The 21324-nt window shown below is 51.2% G+C and overlaps 1 protein-coding gene across 16 annotated transcripts in view; it reads left to right on the forward strand.

The window, feature by feature from the left end:
* EMID1 (EMI domain containing 1) overlaps positions 1–21030 on the forward strand; it is a 40877-nt gene extending 19847 nt beyond the window's left edge. For 2 of the 16 annotated variants that reach the window (XR_011249805.1, XR_011249808.1), the window contains 7 exons: positions 17–69; positions 562–624; positions 726–770; positions 11047–11091; positions 16145–16229; positions 17064–17154; positions 20284–21030. Coding sequence is in view for 9 of the 16 variants with exons in the window: in XM_069556904.1 (XP_069413005.1) it covers positions 17–69; positions 562–624; positions 726–770; positions 11047–11091; positions 12623–12700; positions 16145–16229; positions 20284–20405 (491 nt within the window). In the remaining 7 variants the exon portion in view is untranslated. Of the gene's footprint in view, positions 1–16; positions 70–561; positions 625–725; positions 771–11046; positions 11092–12622; positions 12701–16144; positions 16230–17063; positions 17155–19480; positions 19612–20283 lie in introns of all 16 variants that reach the window. The other 14 variants (XM_069556904.1, XM_069556905.1, XM_069556908.1 and 11 more) reach the window with 10 other exon arrangements.
* Positions 21031–21324: the final 294 nt, after the last annotated feature.

The raw sequence follows: 21324 nt of genomic DNA on the forward strand, positions 1-21324 counted from the left end.
TGCTGTCTGTTTCCAGGTCCTCCTGGACTTCCTGGTCCCATGGGGATTCCTGGGAGTCCCGGACACATGGTGAGCATTTCTCAGCAGACTCATCTGTCTGTCCCATGACCCATGACCCAACCCACCCATTCACTCACCTGTCCACCCACCCACTCAGCCATCCATCCATCCACCATCCATTTCTCCATCCTTCATTCATTCATTTGAGCATCTATGGAGCACTTAATGTGCAAACTGCTTCCCATGAATCTTATTCAGTCCACGTGGCAAGGAACAAGTGTTGTTATCGCCCAAGGACAAGAAAGGAGTTGGAGATTCTTGCCCTAGGGCTGTGGCCAGCACGTGGCAGCTTCCAGATCAAAGTGGGGACTGCCTGACTCCACCGTAGCTCTGAACACTGAGCTGTGTCAACTTCCCACTCTGGGCAGACCATTGGCTGTGTGGTGAAGGGCCCAGAGGCCCAGGCCAAGCTGGGCACCCTCCCCTGCCCCTCTGCACCCCAAGTTCCTGCCCACTCTGCCCTGCCCTGGCACAAGGCTGAGGCCCTGTCTTGTTGCTCAGGGACCCCCAGGCCCCACTGGACCCAAAGGAATCTCCGGCCACCCTGGAGAGAAGGGCGAGAGAGTGAGTATTGAGGCAGCCTGGGTGGAGGATTCTGGGCAGTCCTGGGAGCCCCGGATCAGACCCTCTGACAGCTCACTCCATTCCTCTCCTCCCTCCTGCAGGGACTGCAAGGGGAGCCCGGCCCCCAAGGCTCCATGGGGCAGCGGGTAAGTGACGCTGGTCACCCAGCAGCACCCCTCCAGGTGCCCACAGGCCCAGACCCCTGCCATGGCTCCATCCCCTGGGGCCGAGCCCCCGACCCTCCTGGGCTGGTCCAGGGTGAGCTCCACTCCATTCTTGCCCCCATCTCAGGGTCCCATCAGCCCCTTAGGACCAGGCTACCTCCATCTCCCTCGCTCTGGCTCTGTGCCTCTGGGCCTCCTTCTCTGCCCTCCCTTTGCGTCTCCTTCTCTCTGACTATTTCTCTCTTTCTCTGTCTCTCCAACTCTGGTTGTGGATTTGTCTATTTCTCCCTTCAGTTTATCTTCCCTGGTGGCTCATATGGTAAAAAGTCTGCCTGCAGTGCAGAAGACCGGAGTTCGATCCCTGGGTTGAGAAGATCCCCTGGAGAAGGAAATGGCAGCCCACTCCAGTATTCTTGCCTGGAAAATTCCATGGACGAAGGAGCCTGGCAGGCTACCGTCCACGGGGTCGCAAAGAGTCAGGCAGGACTGAGCAACTTCACTCTCTTTAATCTGGTCAATTTATGCTTCATGTTCCGTTTTTGTTTTTAATTTATTTATTTGGCGGTGCCTGGACTTGGTTGTGGCACGTGGGATCTAGTCCCCTGCCTGGGATCGAACCCAGGCCCCCTGCATTGGGAGTGTGGAGTCTTAGCCACTGGACCACCAGGGAAGTCCTTGCTTCATGTATTTTGAAGCTTTGTTATTAGATGCATACATAGTCAAATTTTAATGTCTTCTCGGTCGTTTTATCTTTATGAAATGAATATCTTTCTCCCTGATAATACTTCTTGTCTTGAATTCTAGTTTGTTTAGTATTAAAATAGCCACTCAAGCTTTTTTTATGCCTGCTGTTTGCGTGGTATATGTTTTCCAATCCTTTTACTTTCAACCTATTTGTGTCCTATTTAAAGTACATCTTGTAAAAAAGACATATGCTTGGGTCTTACTTTTTGAAACAGTCTGACTATTGAGTTCAATACATTTAATGATATGTATCCCTACTGATATGCGGGAGACCTGGGTTCAGTCCCTGGGTAGGGAAGATCCCCTGGAGGAGGGCATGGCAGCCCACTCCAGTACTCTTGCCTGGAGAACCCCCATGGACAGAGGAGCCTGGTGGGCTAGAGTCCACGGGGTCACAAAGGGTCGGACACGACTGAGCGACTAAGCACACACCTCATCACTACTGATACAGTTTGGTTTAAGTCAACCATCGTGCTGTCTGTGTTCTGCTTACTCCAGCTTCTCCTTGACTTCTTTTTTTCCCCTTCTTTTCCTGTCTTCTTTTGGATTGAAAATTGTTTACAATTCTGTGTTATCTCCACCAATGGTATTTCTTATTATACCTCTTTGTGTTACTCTTCTGTGGTTGCTCTAAGGATAACAAGATGTATCCTTGACTTAGCACCATTTACTTGAATTATTATACCTTTTTGTGCATAAGTAAGAGCATTACAAATGTATAATTCACCCCCTGCTGTCCTTGTGCCGTTGCTGTCCCGAATTTTACTTCTGTGTTAGTTTTAGACCCTCAATTCACTGTTGTTATTGCTTTAAACAACCGGTTGACTTTTAAAGTTTAAAAAATGAAAAAAAATTCTTTTACATCTAATGATGTGTTGGCCATCTCTGATGCTCTCCATACCTTCCTTTAGATTTGGATTTTCGTACAGTATCGTCTCTCTTCCGCCTAAAGGACATCTTTTAGCCTTTCTGGTAATGTGTGTCTGCTGCCAACAAATCCTCACTGCTTTTGTTTATCTAAAACTGTCTCTATTTAACCTAAACTTTTGAAAGTTATTTTCATTGGCTATAAAATGATAGGTTGGCAGTTTCCTCCCCCTTTAGTACTGTAAAGATATTGTTCCGTGGTCTTCTGGTTTACGTAGACGATTATAATTTCTCATGAGAAACTGGCTGCTGTTCTTACTGTTTTTCCCCAGTGCATAATATGTCTTTTTTTTTTTCTTTTGGCATTTAAGATTTTTCTCTTTACCCTCAGTTTTCATCAGATTGATCGTGGTGTGGTTGAGTGTGATTTTTTGTGTGTTTATTCTGCTTTGGGTTGGCTGAAATTCCTGGATCTGTAAGGTTTCTGGGCATTGCTTTTGTTGGTTATTTTCTTTAGTGAACACAATTCTTTTTCACAGCATTTTTTGAGTTCACAGCGAAAGAGAGTAGAAAGTACAGAGAGTTGCCATATTCTCCCTGTCCCCACACGTCAGTCGATGCAGCTGATGAACCCAGATTGGCATGTCACTATCACCCAAAGCCCATAGTTTACATTAGGGTTCATTCTTGGTGTGGTACAGTCTACAGATACCGTTAGACATATCATGATGTGTATACACCATAGTCGTATCATATAGAATATTTCACTCCCTTAAAATTTATCCCTCCCTCCCCTGTAACACCTGGAAACCACGAATCTTTTACCCGTCTCGTATGTTTTTGCTTTTTCTAAAATGTTGTATAGCTGGAATCATGCAGTATGTAACCTTTTCAGATTGGCCTCTTTCACTTAGTAATACACATGACAGGTTCTAGCTTGTCTTTTCATGGATTGCTAGCTCTTTTTCATTCTTTTGATCTGAATAATATTACATCGTATGTGCCGCAGTTCATTTATCCATTCACCTACGAAGGACATCTTGGTTGCTTCCAAGTTTTGGCAATAGTGAATAAAGCCGCTGTGACCTGCCTCTTGAGAAATCTGTATTCAGCTCAGGAAGCAACAGTTAGAGCTGGACATGGAACAACAGACTGGTTCCAAATAGGAAAAGGAGTACGTCAAGGCTATATATTGTCACTCTGGTTATTTAACTTCTCTGCAGAGTACATCATGAGAAACGCTGGACTGGGAGAAACACAAGCTGGAATCAAGATTGCCGGGCGAAATATCAATAACCTCAGATATGCAGATGACACCACCCTAATGGCAGAAAGTGAAGAGGAACTAAAAAGCCTCTTGAAAAAAAAAAAAAAAGCCTCTTGATGAAAGTGAAAGAGGAGAGTGAAAAAGTTGGCTTTAAAGCTCAACATTCAGAAAACGAAGATCATGGCATCTGGTCCCATCACTTATGGGAAATACATGGGGAAACAGTGGAAACAGTGGCAGACTTTTTTTTTTTTTTGCACTCCAAAATCACTGCAGATGGTGACTGCAGCCATGAAATTAAAAGACGCTTACTCCTTGGAAGAAAAGTTATGACCAACCTAGATAGCATATTGAAAAGCAGAGACGTTACTTTGCCGACTAAGGTCCGTCTAGTCAAGGCTATGGTTTTTCCTGTGGTCATGTATGGATGTGAGAGTTGGACTGTGAAGAAGACTGAGCGCCAAAGAATTGATGCGTTTGAACTGTGGTGTTGGAGAAGACTCTTGAGAGTCTGTTGGACTGCAAGGAGATCCAACCAGTCCATTCTGAAGGAGATCAGTCCTGGGGTTTCTTTGGAAGGAATGATGCTATAGCTGAAACTCCAGTACTTTGGCCACCTCATGCAAAGAGTTGACTCATTGGAAAAGACTCTGATGCTGGGAGGGATTGGGGGCAGGAGGAGAAGGGGATGGACAACAGAGGATGAGATGGCTGGATGGCATCATGGACTCGATGGACGTGAGTCCGAGTGAACTCCGGGAGATGGTGATGGACCAGGGAGGCCTGGCGTGCTGCGATTCATGGGGTCGCAAAGAGTCGGACACGACTGAGCGACTGAACTGACTGAACTGAAACATCTAGGTGTAGGTCTTTGTGTGGGTGTAAGTTTTCAGTTACTTTGGTTAAATATCAATGAATGCAATTGCTGGATCATATGGTAAAAGTAAGTTTAGTTTTATGAGAAATGTTTTGTGTAAGAAACACTCCATGTGTGTGTGTTGAGAATACTTGAGATAGACTCCTAGTAAATTTGAATTCATTCTGGTCAGCATACCATATAGTAGATCCTTAGGTTAGAATGTAGTCATCTGGGAGCTCCCTGGCAGTCCAGCAATTAGGATTCAGCACTTTCACTGCCGTGTCCCAGGTTCGGTCTCTAGCTGAGGGAATAAGAGCCCTCAATCCCCATGGCTCAGCCAAAAGAAAAAAAAAAAAAACAATTTAGTCTTCTTATAACTGAAAGTTTGTATCCTTTTACCAACCTTTTTCCATTCCTTCCCTCCCCCAAACCCAGTCCCTGGCAACCACTGTTCACTGTGTGTCTGGCTTCACCATTTTTGGTTGTTTTTCAGATTCCACATATAAGTGACACCATACGGTATTTGTCTTCCTGTCTGGCTTATTTTGCTTAGCATAATGCCCTCCACATTCATCCATGTTGTCACAAACAGCAGGATCCGCCCCCCCCCGCCCCGCCCTTTTAACGGCTGAATAATCTTCCACTGTGTGTGTTAATACTGCATGTGGCATTTATCCTTCCATCCATCAGTGGATGCAGGCTCTTTCCATATCCTGGCCATCATGAATAATACTGCAGTGAATGTCCCTCTTCAAGACAGTGGTTTCCCTTCCTTTGGGTGGACTCCCTGTTGTTAATTTCTTGAGGAACCTCCATACTGTTTTCCATAATGGTTGAAGCGGTTTACATTTCCACTAGCAGTATTCAAAGGCTCCCCCTTTTCCGCATCCTCATCAGCATTCATTATCTCTCATCTTCTTGATAACAGATGTCCCAGCAGGTGCATTTCCTGATGACTAATGATGCTGAGCATCTTTTCACCCGTTGGCCATTTATATGTCTTCTTTGCAAAACTGTCTATCCATGTCCTTTGCCCATTTTTAAATTGGCTTATTTGGGGCTTTGCTGTTGAGTTGTATAAGTTCCTTATATGTTTCAGATATTAACTCCTTATTGGATATGTCGTTTGCACGTATTTTCTCTGATTTCATAGGTTGTCTTTTCATCTTGTTGATGGTTTCCTTTGCTGTGCAAGAACTTTTTAAATTTGGTTGTCTTCTTCCTGTTGAATTTTTAAGAGTTCTTTGTATTTTTTGGATATACAAAGATATACTGTTATATGCCTTTATCAGGTATGCCTGTGTGTTCAGTCACTTCAGTCGTGTCCAACTCTTGGCAACCCCGTGGACTGTAGCCGACCAGGCTCCTCTGTCCTTGGGGATTCTCCAATTAAGAATACTGGATTGGGTTGCCACGCCCTCCTCCAGAGGATCTTCCCTACCCAGGAATCAAACCAGCATCTCTTTTGTCTCCTGCATTGGCAGGCGGGTTCTTTACCACTAGCGCCACCTGGGAAGCCCTTATCAGGTATATCTTTTGCAAGTATTTTCTCCAAGTCTGTAACTTGTCTTCTAATTACCTTGACACTCACTTTTGTAGAATAGAAGTTTGCAATTTTAACAAAGTCCAGCTTATCGATGATTTCTTTCATAGATTGTGCTTCTGGCATTGCATTTAAAAAGCCATCATCAAACTCGAGGTCACTAGGTTTTCTCCTATGTTATCTTCTAGGAATTTTATAGTTTACAGTTTTGCATTTTACATTTAGGTCTGTGATACATTTTGAGTTGATTTTTGTGAAGACTGTGAGATCTGTGTCTAGATCCATGTGTTTGCATTTTTCAGCCAGGTTTTTAGAATTAGTTAATTAATTACACTGGTCTTAATTGCAGTCCACGGCTCTTCCACCTTCGTGGCAGCATGCAGGATCTCTAGTTGCAGCATGCAGACCCTGAGTCACAGCATGTGAGATCTGGCTCCCTGAGCAGGGATTGAAGCTGGGCCCCTGCACTGGGAGTACAGAGTCGTAGCCTCTGGACCACCAGGGACGTTCCTGTCTTTGTTCCATTGCGTTGCCTTTGCTCCTTTGTCAAGGCTCTGTCGACAGTATTTATGTGGGTCCAGTTTCTGGCCCATCTTATGCTGTTCCATTGACCTATTTAACTGTTCGGTAGCCAATACCACACTGTCTTGCCTACTGTACTTTTATAGTTAAGTTTCCTTTTGAGCACTGTTTACAGTCTCTTACAAATTTTGCTAAGCAGCATTTTTATTTTCATGTAGTTTAGAGTATGTTAAAATTTCTCTTGGGGTTTATTCTTTGGCCTGTGTATCATCTAGAAATCTGTTTAATCCCCAAGTATTGGGGAGTTTCTGATCATCTTTTTCTTTTTTTGGCTGTGCCATGTGGCCTGCAGGGTCTTGTTTCCCCAGGGATGGAGCCCATGACTCCTGTAGCCCCTAACCACCAGGCGCCAGGGGAGTCCCTCTGGTGATCTTTTGTCAGGGATTTCCAGTTTAACTCCAGCATGGTCTCCGGGCACACATTGTATGATGTGTGAAAGTGACAGTCACTCAGTCGTGTCTGACTCTTTGCAACCCCATGGACTATACAGTCCATGGAATTCTCCAGGCCAGAATACTGGAGTGGGTAGCCTTTCCCTTTTCCAGGGAGTCTTCCCAACCCAAGGATTGAACCCAGGTCTCCCACATTGTGGCCGGATTCTTTACCAGCTGAGCCACCAGGGAAGCCTAAGAATACTGGAGTGGGTAGCCTATCTCTTCTCCAGCGGATCTTCCCAACCCAGGAATCGAACTGGGGTCTCCTCCATTATAGGTGGATTCTTTACCAACTGGGCTATCAGGAAAGCCCGATGTATGGTGTTTACTCTTTTTAATTTGTTGAGATACATTTTATGGACCAGAATGTGGTTTGCCTTGGTGAATGTTCCATGTGAGCTTGAGAAGAATGAAAAATATTCTAATTGATTGATTTTGCTTTCGGTTGCGCTCGGCCTTCGTGGTGGTGCGAGCTTTCTCTAGCTGCGGCGAGCGTGGCCGCTCTCCCCTGCAGTGCGTGGCTTCCGGCTGCAGTGGCATCTCCCGCCGTGCAGCACAGGCTACAGACACATGGGCATCGGCAGCTGTGGCTCTTGGTCTCTAGAACACACTGGTTTCAACAGCTGTACTACATGGACTTAGTTGCTCCACGGTATGTGGGATCTTCCCGGACAAGGGACTGAACCCGTCACCTGCATTGGCAGGCGGATTCTTATCCACGGTACCAAAATATTTTCAACATGAAAAATCTAACTAACATTAAATCTTAGGCCCATGTGTCCAACACAAAAAGCTTAAGGAACAGAACTGGTCAGCACCTTTGACTCTTCCCCATGCTCCTCCTCTGTCACTCTCTCCTTCCCTTAAAGAGCCTTTAAGGGAGCATGAAATCCTGGCCAGCAGACTGAGGAGCCTGTGACTGGAGGCAGCGTTCTCATGATTTTCTTCCTGTTCTGGGTAGGACTTCAGGGAAGGTGTGATCTGGGAGACTAAAGGCTGAAATTCTGTTGGATTTGTGTTTCTGGACCTTGGTCTCTGATACCAGCAAGAAGGGCCTTTGCTGGGGTAGGGGTATTTATTAAGAGGCCTGGGAAGAATGTGATTGTCCTGAGCTAACTGACCTTATAAAGAGGGCCTTCAGCTGAATTCTAGTGTTTCTCTTTGACTTTTAGAATTTCCATCTCTCTGCTTATATTAGCCATCTGTTCTTAAATGTTGTCTATTTTTCCCATGAAAGCCCTTGGTATTAATCTTAGCAGTTTTCTTTCTGTGTATTTGTTTTTTTTTTAAAAGACTGTCTGATAATTCTGACATACATAGTCTATCTGACTCCAGTTCTGATATTTATTCAGCCTCTTAAAACTGTGTTTTTTGCCTTGTAGTACGTCTTGTAATTTTTTTGTTGAAAGGTAGATGTGATGTGGGCTTCCCAGGTGGCTTAGAGCTTAAAGCGTCTGCCTGCAATGAAGGAGACCTGGGTTCGATCCCTGGGTCAGGAAGATCCCCTGGAGAAGGAAATGGCAACCCACTCCAGTATTCTTGCCTGGAGAATCCCATGGACGGAGGAGCCTGGTGGGCTACAGTCCACGGGGTCGCAAAGAGTCAGACGTGACTGAGTGACTTCACTTTCACTTTCCCAGGTGGCTCAGTGGTAAAGAATCCACCTGCAATGCAGGAGACATGGTTTGATCCTGGGTCGGGTGGATCCCCTGGAGAAGGGAAATGGCCACCCACTCCAGTACTCTTGCTTGTGAAATTCCAGGACAGAGGATCCTGGCGGTCTATAGCCCATGGGGTCACAAAAGAGTCAGACACAATTTACCGAGTAAACAGCAGCAGCAGCAAACCTCTGCAGTGAGCAGGCCTTTAGTAAGGCAGCGGCGAGGCGTCAGGAGCAAGTGCTCTGTAGTTGGATCATTAGGTCTCAGGGTTTTGTTGAGCCTGTGCCCCTGGATGGTGAACCTCACCAGTGCTTCTCAATTTTATTTTGGTTTCTCCCCTTTAAGTGGAACAAGATGGTCAGAGGGGGCTGGAATTGGGGTATTTCCCTTCTTCCACGTCACAGGCTAAAATTAGCTAAAGTTGGGTATTTCCCAACTCCCGTGTTAATTAGGCACAGATAAGACCCCAGCGAGTCAGGCTCTGGCAAAGTAGTTTCTCCTGTGGGCAGACCTTGTTAAGAAGACCAGAATGCTCTGGGGCGTTTCAAGATGGTTCTTCTCCCCTCTTCCCGGGAAAAAAAAATAGGCGGGGATTTTTCTCCAGGGTTCACTTTAGGGCCAGCTAGAACTCCTGGAGGTAAAACTCATGGAAGTGATCTGCCATGCCCCCCAACTCCACCATCAGCCCCACCCAGAGACTGAGTCCCTGGGAATTTTCAGCTCTGGGACTTGTCCACACTGAGCCTCCAGCATTTCGGCAATTACTTTTAGGCTTCACCACCCTGGCACTGGGGTCCCGGGAAGGCTCCTGTGGCACTCACTTGTGACCCACCTGTCCGTCTCTGCAGTTTGGGATAGTGGGGGCAGGGGGGTGCTGGAGGCAATGGTTTGCCTAGTGACCTTACATCTTTGATGGCTCAAAGAATTGTTGATTTTTCAGTTTGTTCAACTTCTTACTTATTGTGAGGACAGAATGGTGACTTCTAAGGTCTTTATATGCTGGACCAGAAGCCAGAAATCTGTTTTGATTTTCAATCACACTTGGAAAAAAAAAAAAACCTGGTTGATGTGCCTTCAAATGTTTTTTTCTGTTTCAGCCCTCTCTTCTTTCCTCTGGGACTCCAGTTACACTTAAGTGAGGCTCCCATGAGTCACTGAGGTTCTGTCAATTTTTAAAAAAAATCTTTCCTCTCTTTGTGCTTCAGTTAGAATTATTGCACGGACCCGTTGTCAAGTTAATTGATTCTTTCTATTATGGCCCATCTTCAGTTAATCCCAGCTAGTGAATTATTTCTAATATTATTTTCATTTCCAGGATTTCCATTTGATTCTTTCATATAATTTTCACATCCCTTCTGAAATTTGCCATCTTATCACCCATTATATCAGTTCCACTAGATTCTTTAACATATTTGTCATGGGTTTTTTTAAATTTAAAAATGATTTTACTCTATTTTATCAAAAAATTTTAAACTTAATACCATTTTTAAAGTTTACTTTCCATTTATAGTTACTACAAAATATTGGCTATATTCCCTGTGTTTTACAATACATTCTTAAGCCTGTTTTACACCCAATAGTTTGTGTCACAGATATTTCCAACTCCATGTCTAGTAATTCAAATATCTGGGTTGCCCATGGATCTGTTTCTATAGACTGATTTTTCTGTTGAGGATGGGTCACATTTTCCAGTTTCTTCACATGTCTAATAATTTTGTATTGCATATGGGGCAATATAGATGTCATAGTGAAGAGAATCGCCCTCTGATGAGCGTTGACTTTTGCTCTAGCTGAGGGCAAGCCCTCAGCTTTGTGACTTTAGGATGGGCAGTTCGCAGAACATCCAAGGATTAGAGAAGAGTGCCTCTACTGACTTTGCTTCCCTACTGTGGCTCCCTGCTTTCCAGCATCTTCCCCTCAGTTTCCTCCTCCTCGGGCGGTCTCAACCCCAACCTCTGACTCCTCAGCCCAGGAAGACCAAAGCTTCCCGCTTGAGCCATTTGCCAGGCGGAGAGGGCTGGGATGAGCCCTCAGAGGAAAAGCCAGAAAAGTATGGGTGTTACCCAGTGCGGTTCCCTTCTTTCTAAGGTCAGATATCCTTCAGTTACTGGCTACTCTTTATCGCTTTCCGTTGCCTTCAAACAGTTTTTTGTTTTTTGCATTTTTATCTGGTGTTAGTCCCAACAAGCTACTCTTTCTCTCTCTCTGTCTCAGCCTCGCTCAGCCTCTCTCTCTCTCCCCACAGCCCCCAAGCCCTCTCTCCTTCCCTCTCACTGCTCCTACCTCTCTCTCTCCTCGCAGGGAGAACCTGGCCCCAAAGGAGACCCTGGTGAGAAGAGCCACTGGGTAAGCTCTAGCCCAGCACTGACCTCCCGCTGCCCCCCTGCCCTGGACACTCAGGAGATTATATGGGGGTGGGGCAGCCCATCCAAATCCCGTTTGCAACCTGGTCTCCCTGGGGAGAGCCTTGCCAGGTCTCAGCCCCTGCTCACTCCCAGCACCCTGTCCCTCCCCAGTGGGCAGGGCCAGCCTTATAAGCAGACCTACACACTCTGTCTTCGTCACTGTCTCTGTCTTCTCTCTGTGGCCTTTGCAGGCCAGGGTGACCCTGCCGCTTCCTCCTGGGTGGTTTGGGCTGACCCAGTCCAGACTGCATGCCCTGCCCCCATAGCCCTTCCCAGCAAGGGCTTTGGCTTCTGCTCCCCTGTCTGCAAAAGAAAGGGAAGCAGGCAAACAATATCCACACAGAAGAGGGGGCCACTCCTGGCCCACTGGCCTTAGGAAAGCCGTGAAGCACAGGCAGGGAGGTGCAGAAACACTGAAGTACACAGGAGCCCTTTGGTAAAAGGGATGGGGCACTGGACACCACCAGAAATGGTGGTACAAATGGTACACGTCGGAAATGGTGAATCATAGGCAGGGAGGCCTGGAAACCCATCATGGACCCAGTGTACATGGTGAATGAAGTCAAGGGACCTAGATCCATTGTACCCAGAAGACGTACAATTAACATAAGATCCTCAACACCATCACACACACAGGAGACCCATGAGGAGGGGCAAGAGAGGCCTAGAAACTGTCATACGCACCAGAGAACCATGGGAAATGAAATAAGAAGATCTAGAAACCACTGTACACAAAGGAAGCCTAGAAACTGTGACATGCACAGAAGACAGAATAAATGGGAACGGGGACCTAGAAGCCTTCACCGTCACAAGAGGGAGTTGCAGTGAATGAATTTCAGGGCCTAGAAATCCACGCCCCCCACCAGGAAACATGGAGGAAGCACCAGAAGCCCCACGATGCAGGGACCCGGAAACCACCACCGCCAGAGGAGGCATTTGGAAAATGGACGGGATGGGGGCAGACAGGAGAGGCCGCTGGGGTGTTCTTCTGGAGGCTGGCATTGTGCCTGCCTCCCTCCCCCACCCTCCTCCTGGTGCAGTCTGGCTGGGACGCCCTACTTCCTGGCAGGCACTAGTTAATGAAGACATGGGGAGCACCCAGCTCCTGCCCTGCCCTCTCTGCTCCTGATTGTGGGTCAGTGATGGATACAGCCGTGGGAGCCCCCCACCATGCACGAGCCGTCCCCTGTGTCTTCCCATGACTCGTGGGGCCCTGCTACCTCTCTAGCAAGCCTCTCCCAGCCCCTCACTGCCTCCCTACTCGCTTCCCCACCTTCCACCCGCTAGTGGCTCCAGTCTCTTAAGCACACTGTCAGCATGGGCATGAGCTGGGCTGGGGGTCAGCTAGACCCAGGAGATCCCAGCCCTCTGGCTCCTTCACTGGCTTCTTCAGAGGCCTGGGGGAGGTGGGAGAGGTGGGGTGAAGGCTGAATTAGGCTGGGCAGCCCCATCCCTATATGGGGGCCCAACAGGAAAACAGATGCCTGAGCTCTCTCAGAACAGACCTCAAACTCAGAACCACCTTTGGGAGGGACTCCCACCGCCATGAGGTAGCAGGGCCCCTGCCCATCCACCTGCCTTCCCCTCACCCACCTGCTCTCCTGTCCCTGCTTGCCGCCTGCCTGGGTGGGAACCTGCTGGGCTGGGGGCTGCATGAGGCTCTGGGGGCTGGGGGGCCAGCTGTGTTGGGGGCAGGTGGGGATGAGGTGCGCATGGGGAAGGGCTCCTGTACCCACACTCCACCTGCTAGTCCCCACTTGGTGAAGCGCTTGCAGCCATTGACCTGTCTGTGGCTCAGCAGTGACACCCAGTGGTCATGAGGGTGCACTGCAGGCACTGGCCCGTCCAGACCAAAGCCCATACCCCTTATTCAGATAGGAAAAACTGAGGCCCAACTCCACAGAGTGAATTGTTGGCAGAGCTGGAACTGAAGCCCAGGCTTTTCCCAGGGCTTGGGGAACCAGCTAACTTTCCCCAAGCACCTCCTTGGTGGTGCCAGGCCGCAGACTGGGCACTGTGGATACAGATGTGATCTGGACACAGTCCCCACCCTCAGAGTGGTCACAGCAGGGGTGTGGGGGGGAACAGACCAGTAACTAGCAGTGACAGGACAGGGGAGCTCAGCTGTGAAGGCAGGGGGCAATTCCGCATTTTCTTGGATGAGGAGACTCAGGCTGAGGCCTGGCAAAGGGCATTCAGGCAGAGAGGAAATATCATGTGCAAAGGCCCTGGGGCACGGGCAAGCCTGGGGTGTCTGAGGAGCTGCAAATACTTGGAGCGACAGAGGCTGACAGGCAGGGAGTGAGACACAAGTCAAGAGGCTTTGGGGACTTAAGAAGCCATGTTGAGGAATGTGAAGCTTGTGCTGTAGGCAGTGGGGAGCAATGCATTGAAATGTTAAGTAGGGGAGTGATGTGGTCAGATTTTTGTTAGCAAAAGATCCCTCTGATTACCCCGTGGAGAATGGATGGGAAAAGGGAGCAACGTGGGAGCAGAAAGAGAGACTAGACAGGAGGCTCGTCATCCTGGCAAGAGGCTGTGGGGGCCGGAACTGGGAGGGGGCCGGTGAAGATGGACAGATGTCGGTGGAGCTGAGAGACACGTGGGTGCCAGTCTGGCTGTGGGGTGAGGGGGCGAGAAATTAAGGGAGATGTTTACAATAGAGGAGGACAGAAGACAGCCAGGAGCAGCTGGCTTTCTTCTGGGGAAGCTTTCTCCATGGGGAATGTCTGCGTGACAGCTAAGGGGCTGTCCAGCAGGCCCTGGACACGCAGGCCAGGCTTGGGGGCACTGGGGCATCATCGGTGCAAATAGCAGGCCACTTACACAGAATATTGGGGTTTTTTACATTTTCCCCCCATGTTTTTACTTTGAAAATGTTCAAATATAGAGAAAAGTTGGCTCAGTGACTATCCTTATGCCCTTCCTCTGGACTGACCAGTTATTACTATTTTGCCATGTCTGTTCTTTCGCTCTGTATATACTTACAGACCTTTTTCCTAATCCTTTGGAAAGTAAGTTGCAGACCTCATCTACATCTCCCCCAACACATCAGTGTGTGTCTTGCAAGAGCATGGACGTTCTCCCAAAGAGCCATAGTACCACATTCACCCCTAAAAAGGCTGACATGAATTCAGCCACTTAATATACAGCTTACCTATAAAGCAAATGGCAACCCACTCCAGTGGGTTGGAGAATCCCTTGCCTTGGAGAATCCCATTGACAGAGGAGCCTGGTAGGCTACAGTCCATGGGGTCGCAAAGAGTCGGACACGACGGAGCGAATTCGCTTCACTACTATAAATTTTACCAGTCATCTCCAAAATGCATTTTGTAGCTGGTTTAAAAAAAAACCCAAACAAATCCAAGATCAAATCAAGATTCGTGTATCGCATTTGGTTGTCAGGTGGCTAGTTTCTTCTAATCCCGAACTGGCCCCCTGCCCTTCTCTTCCTTCTCTCGAGCTTGTCTTTTGGAGACTGCCCCTCCATCTGGATTTGCCTGATAGTTCCCTAGGGGGAGATGCCGGTGAACTGCCCTCCACCAGCTGGGGAGGTGCTGCCCTCTTCCTGCATCTCATCAGCTTCTCCACTGTCCCTGCTCCAGCGGCTTAATGTGGTTTCTGAAGGTCATCTACTTTTAGATGGATGTAATACTTGAAGAGGGGTCACTTCAGGGTGACCCCCCCGGCTCCACGGCCAGGCAGTGGCCTGAGAGTAGTCCCATCCATGTAATGTGGACAGGACAGCCAGATCATAAGGGGCAGTCCTAGCATGGCGAGGGGCTCATTCAGAACAGCCACATTGCGAGGACTCTGGTTAGATGTTTTTTGTGGGATAGAGCTACCTTGAAGGTAGCAATTGTACCAAGATGCGTATTATACCTCATCCCTTCACTTAATCCGCACTAAGTAAAGGACCTGAGAGGGGCTCCCAGACATGTCAGGGCTGGAATAGTTTGCGCCGTTCTGGCGCTCGGTCAGAATTAAGATCTCTACATCTCGGAAGTGTCTTTAGTCTGGACTAGGAAAGAGGAAGGAAGGAGTGAAGGAGTGTGGAGTTCTGACAAGACCACGGGCCTTATGCTAGGGGGAGGAAAGGACAGACAGACAGACGCTGGGAAGAAGTGAAGGTGAGGGCTAGATGGCGGTCCCTGACCAGAGCCTTGGGCAGCGTCAGCACTACTTGAGACAGGAGACCCCAGAGCAGGGAGGTCCAGGGGAGGGGTTTGAGGGGTGCTGGAGACTCAGCTGAGACGAAAGGGCAGGGCTGAGGGCTTGCCTCCCACGTGTGCAGCGTATGGACCTGGAGCCGTCAGAGCCCTTGTGAGGAAGGGGCCCAAAAGGACTAGGGAAGGGGGCACCTGGGCCTGGACTTCAGCCTTGCCAGCATTTTAAGCCTAGCTTCCCAACAGTGATGCCACTCAGACATCTTCTGATTTTACTCTGATATGTTCATTTGGACATGAGTGGGAAGACGATTGGAAAGTAGCCTGATCCCACTGGTGGAGTTAATTAGCTGAGACAAACACAGTATTGAAGGCAAAACTGAGTCAGTTCAAAGACCGCTAAGTAAACGAGAGTGCAAGTGGCCCAGGGATGTGGCAGGAATCCTGCGGATGTGATAGCAGCTGGTTTCAGGCAGCAGAGATGGAAGAGCGGCTGGGGCTCTGGGGCAGCCTCAGGGCAGGCCCTGGGACAGCAGGGCTGCCCCTGCAGACTGGCCTCCCCCTGCCCCCAGTGCAGCAAAGATGTGCAAGGCTGTGGGCAGAGAGCAGACAGCTGGGTGGGATCCTTCCAAGGGGGTTGCTTCTGCCTGCCTTGACCCCCTCCTGCCTTCTCCGAGTCTTGTTCCGGCTGTCCGTGGGCCCTGGGCTGTGGCAGGTGGTGAGGGGCTGCGGGTGCATGTCCAGGGTGGGGCATGGGCCTCCAACAAGCTTTGCAGGGCCCCCCTCCCCTGCCCCCTTCACGGCTGCATCTGTCTCTTTCCTCCACAGGGGGAGGGGTTGCACCAACTACGCGAGGCTTTGAAGATTTTAGCTGAGAGGGTTTTAATCTTGGAAACAATGATTGGGCTCTACGGTGAGTAGAGACAGACGGACAGACAGCCCAGCCCCCGCCTGCCAGCCTTCCCCAGGCCCTCCAGGGTGGAGCTGCCTGGGCCCAGTCAAGAGGCCGGAGAAGGTACCTGACCTTCTCCAGGTGGGGACGTGAAAGGTCAAGACCACCCATCCCTCGATGACTGGTCCCATGAGTCCACAGGGGAAGAGAGGAGCCCCAGAAACCCGGGCCCCCACCCCTGTGGTCAGACCTGGGGCTCCGGAAACTGTGGGTAATGTGGTTTCCAGGCCTGCAGGGATGCCACGGCTGACAGATTTTGAGTCTGAAGGGAATGATGGGCAACAGAGCCAAGCTCCAGGGCAGCAGAGGATTGTGGGTAACAGAGCCAGACTGCAACAGTACAGGGGATTGTGGGTAATAGCATCAGAACCCAGGCCACCAGGAGGATTATGGGCAGCAGATCCAGACTCTAGGCAGAGCCAGTGTGCAAGTCCACGGGCCAGCAGGTCACAGGGCCAGACTCCAGCAGGGCAGGGGACTGTGGGTGACGCAGCCAGGCTCGAGTCCCAGGGGATTCTGGGCTAGGTACCACCCTCCAGCGCTGACCCCAGGGGCGCTCACTAAGCAGGCCCTCCTGGCCCCAGGGTGCCCCATGAGTGGGCTGAGAGACCCTCCCCCAGGCAGTCAGCCACCAGTTCTCCACCCATCTGGTCACTGGAGGAGCCGAGTGAGCCCCGTCCCCTGAGGAGAGACCTAGGTCCTGACGGAGGTTCCTGCCCTCCCCCTCACTTCCCTGGCCCAGCCTGCCCCCGGAGGTCAGACTCGCACCGTCTGCTCTTCTCCATCTCCCATCAGGCTCCTAGCTTACAGAGCTTCCTGCAGCAGCAGGCTCAGCTGGAGCTCCTGGCCAGACGGGTCACCCTGCTGGAAGCCATCATCTGGCCAGGTAATGGCAGGGCGGGCAGGCAGGGGCAGCCCCTGCCAGGAAGGGCCTGGGAAGGGCCTGGGGACACAGACGGCACCTCCCAGCACTGGATCCAGACTAGCAGCCACCACCCCCTCTTCAGCCCTTCCATCCGGCCAGCAGATGCTGTCTGGCACAGAGAAGGTTCTGGTTACTAGTTCCTGAGTGATCAAGCACCTGCTCTGTGCCAGGTACCTCGCCGGACAGGTTCCAACAGATAAGACAGACACAGTCCTGCTCTCGAGGAGCTTAGGGAGCTGCTGCGGGCGGGTGGGGAGGGGAGCCCTGGACCTGGGTGTTAACCAGGATGAGGAGTACCACAGTGGGGAGAGTACTGGCAACTAGGGAAGCACAGAAGTGCTCCTGAGGCAGGCTGGGGCATGCAGAGGGCATCTCGGGAGGGCTTCCTGGAGGAGGCATCGAGGTGGAGCCTTGAAAGACAAGGATAGGGGGCAAGTGAACAGGCAAAAGGAATAGCATGGCCAAAAGCCAAGAGACCAGAGAACCCAGAAGGATTGTTCCGTGAGTTTGCTGAGGGGTGAGAGCTGAGGGTAGACGATCTGGCAGGGCCCCGTTTGAGAAGGTCCTTGAATGCAGGCATGAAAAGAGGTTAGCCCCACCTGGCTGACACAGTGGGGCTAAGGAGGTCTCCCCGAGTTAAACTGGAGTCTGTGGTGGCCCTGGAGAGAGGCAGGGATTGACTGCCCTTGGGGCTAACCCTCTCCTACCTGCAAAGAGGCCCCAACAGCCACTCTCCTCCCAGACGCCCCATCTCTCAATGCTTCAGTGCACATGGCCTCAGATATCACACGTAACCTCATATCTGTTCTACAGATGGGGAAACTGAGGCCCCCAGCAGGAAGGAGAGCTGTCAGAGCCGTCTCCTTCATTTGGCAAAAGTGTAGGGCACACCAGCTGCGTGCTGGGTCTGGGCAGGTGCAGAGGCCAATCTCAGGGTACCTGCCTTGGTGGCAGGGGGTCTTCAGCATCTGTAGAGATGAGGGGCGTGGGGAACAGGTGCGCCAAAGGATGTGTGTGAGGGGAAGCCTTCCTGCGAGATGGGACTCTAGCGTTAGTCATGGAAGGCTCCGAGTGCCAGGAGGAGGGGAGAGGGCAGCCCCCACAGAGCCCCGCCCTCTGGGGGTGGAAAGGTGTGCGGGGTCTGCTTCCAGAGCTGCTGAGCCACATGGCTTCCCCAACTTCTAGAAACTTATCCAACCATCTCCCAGACCTACTCTTCTCCCAGAGGAAGGACCAAGGACCAAATCCCAGGCTCTCAGCTCTCTGTCAGGTGCCCCCACACCCCCTCTCAGGAGGAGGACTGGGACAGGAGCCAGAAGGGACACACTGTGGCCTTGACTCTGTGCCCTGGCCCTCCTTCAGCAGCCCACAGAGGAAGTGCCAGGCACCTGGCAGGGCCCTTGTCCACTCAGTGTGGCCGGGAAGGGGGCTGGGGGAGCAGGGGAGCAGAGGGGATGGAGCCGTCCCCACTGATCCGTCATGCACAGATGGGCTCGCGCTTAGACTGTGATCGAGAACGGTAATAGTAACAGCTGTCACACACCTGGGCCACCTGGGCCGGGGAACTTCTATTCCACATCCCCAGTCCTTGTAACATGCGTTCTAGGTGGGCAGTACCATGCCCACCTCACAGAGGAAGAAACACAGGCTCAGAGGGCTCGTGTGACTCCCACAATGGCACGGAGAGTTGTGAGCCCCCGGCGTCCCCTAGGTCTAGCCGAAAGCTCCAGCTCTTCGGGCTCCATCAGCAGAGGTTCCCCGATCCCTCTGCTCTGCTAGGCACTGAGGGGGGGCCAGGGAAAACCAAGGCCCTGAATTTGGTCATATCAGAACAGCATCTCAGGACTGACTCACAGTGCCCAGACCTGCAGGAGTTGAAAACACCCCAGCCTTGTGACACTCAAGACCCAGTATTTACTGTGAAACCACTTTCCACTCCTGGTCACCTTAAACACTTCACAGGAGTGTGACTCCAGCAGTGTCAGCCCCATGTTCCTCTGGGACTTGCTCAAGGCCGCATGACTGGAATACGGTGGGGACAGGACTTGGCCTGAGCTGATGCTGGGACCTGAGCTCTGGGCTTCCCTCCCCCTGTGCTCCCTGGTTTGGGGCATGAACTGTCCCTTGACTGTGACTGCAGATACCTGTCTGCCCCAAATCTCAGTCCAGAGGTTCACGGGACACAGGGCCAGGACACTGGACAGTTATGACTATGAGGGTACAGCCGCTTGGCCTTCAGTGCACATCTGATACACAACCAGAGTCCAAGTGTTGGTTCTGTGAACAGGGTGTTAGAGGCTCAGCCAAGTCCTCCATCCTGGGATTCTCCCTCTGGAAAAACAGTCCATCCTTCCAACTTGCCTATCCCCTCATTTGAGAAGGACTGAGGTGATAGTGACAGAAGGCTTCCTGGAGGAGGTAGGTACTGATCTGGGTTCTGAAGGATGAGTAGGAGTTTTCCAGGTGGGAAAAACACCAATTATTCAGTTTTACTTTTGGAGGCCAGCTAATTCACCATAGCCAAATCAGAACTGACTTCAACAATTACTGGAGTTGCCCAGGGCCTCTGTATCTGGACCATCCCCCAGGTTTTAGCAGTCAGACAACTGAGACCCTGACAGAGGTCCGAAGCTACACAGTAGGTCAGTGGCAAGAGCCTAGCCTTCCTAAACCCTTCCCCACTTGGGTTGTATAACCCAACGAGAGAGAAAGAGTGATGCCTGGCCTTAGTTTACCCAGCTATGAAATGGGAATGACTCAGGGCACACCTCCACATCCAAAATATGTTAATGAAAAAGTACTTTTTCATGGCGCATCCGCTACATACGAAGCATTTCAGAAACATGGTGGGTTTATCCCCACCTGTCACAGAAAATCAAGCAGAGGCCCTGAGTGCTCTAGTTGGGTTAGGGGCTAGTAACTCCCAGGGGGACGGGCACCAAGCAGCTTTGCAGACCCCCTTCTTTCCCACAGCTCTGCTTCCAGATGACAGAGCCCCACCCCTGGAAGGCCAAGGGCAGGTGGGTGCCTCACACAGACCTCACTAACCTGGCCTCTCTCCGTCCCTCCCTCTCTTCTTCCCTCCGGCAGAACCAGAGGGGTCGGGGGCAAGCCTCGCCGGCACGGGCACCCCCAGCCTCCTGCGGGGCAAGAGAGGACATGCGGCCAGCTACGGGATCGTGGCCCCCAGGAGCCGAGACGAGAGAGACTGAGGGCGGTGGTGGCCCCTGGGGGAGGGCCAGCCAGGCTTCCCTTCCCAGCCTGGCCTGGGCCAGCTGCCTCTGGGGTCTGCCTGCCTGTATTTATTAATATCCTCAGGGTCCCTTCCACCACCGAGGCCTTTGGGTGGGGGTCTTGGTCCTGGCACCCAGCGCACGTCTGCTTCCTATGAGGCTCAGCAGGGACTGGGGCCTGAGAGGGAGGCGCGGCCCAGGTGAGAGGTGAGGCCTTGCTCAGGGCCCTGGGCCTCAGTTTCCCTCTGTGAAATGGGGTGATGCAGGTCTGCAGGAGGCAGCAGGTTTGGAGCTTGTCTCATCAACTGCCCAGCCCTCCACACGCCCAGGGATGACGAGGGCGGGCAGTCTCGCCTCCCGGCTCCCCAGCCAAACCTGGGGGGCCCACCTGTACCCCTCCTCGTTTTCTGGTGCTGGCTTTCTGACCCTGAGGTCGAGCTACCTGATCTGACTGGATGTTCGGGGCTCTTTGTGTCAGTTCTGACCCCTGTACCCTCAGCCCCTTCCATGGTCCGGGGGAGGGGGGCTGCATGCTTCCACAGCCGCTTGTGGCAGCCCCAACAGGTAGATGCGCATCAGCCAATAAAGGCCCCGCCTGACTGCCCGCTGGCCTGGTCTGTGTGCACTTAGATGGAGCGGCCGGCAGGCCAGCAGCTCTCCTCAGTGGCCTTCACTGTCCCCGAGGGCCGTGGAGCCGGGGCTCCCTGGCCATCACCTGGGTAGCTGGGGGATGGGGTAGGGGGCAGAGCAGAGGCTCAGGCTATCCCCACCCCCAGCCAGGCGTCCAGCAAGAGCACTGCCCTCCTGCAGTCGGCCATTTGTTCACTGCTCGTTCATTCATTCAACCCCCTGACGCCAACGTAAGAGTCAGACAAGCACCACCCCACGAGATCCAGGC

This window comes from Ovis canadensis, chromosome 17 (genome assembly GCF_042477335.2).
Source record: "Ovis canadensis isolate MfBH-ARS-UI-01 breed Bighorn chromosome 17, ARS-UI_OviCan_v2, whole genome shotgun sequence".
NCBI lineage: Eukaryota > Metazoa > Chordata > Mammalia > Artiodactyla > Bovidae > Ovis > Ovis canadensis.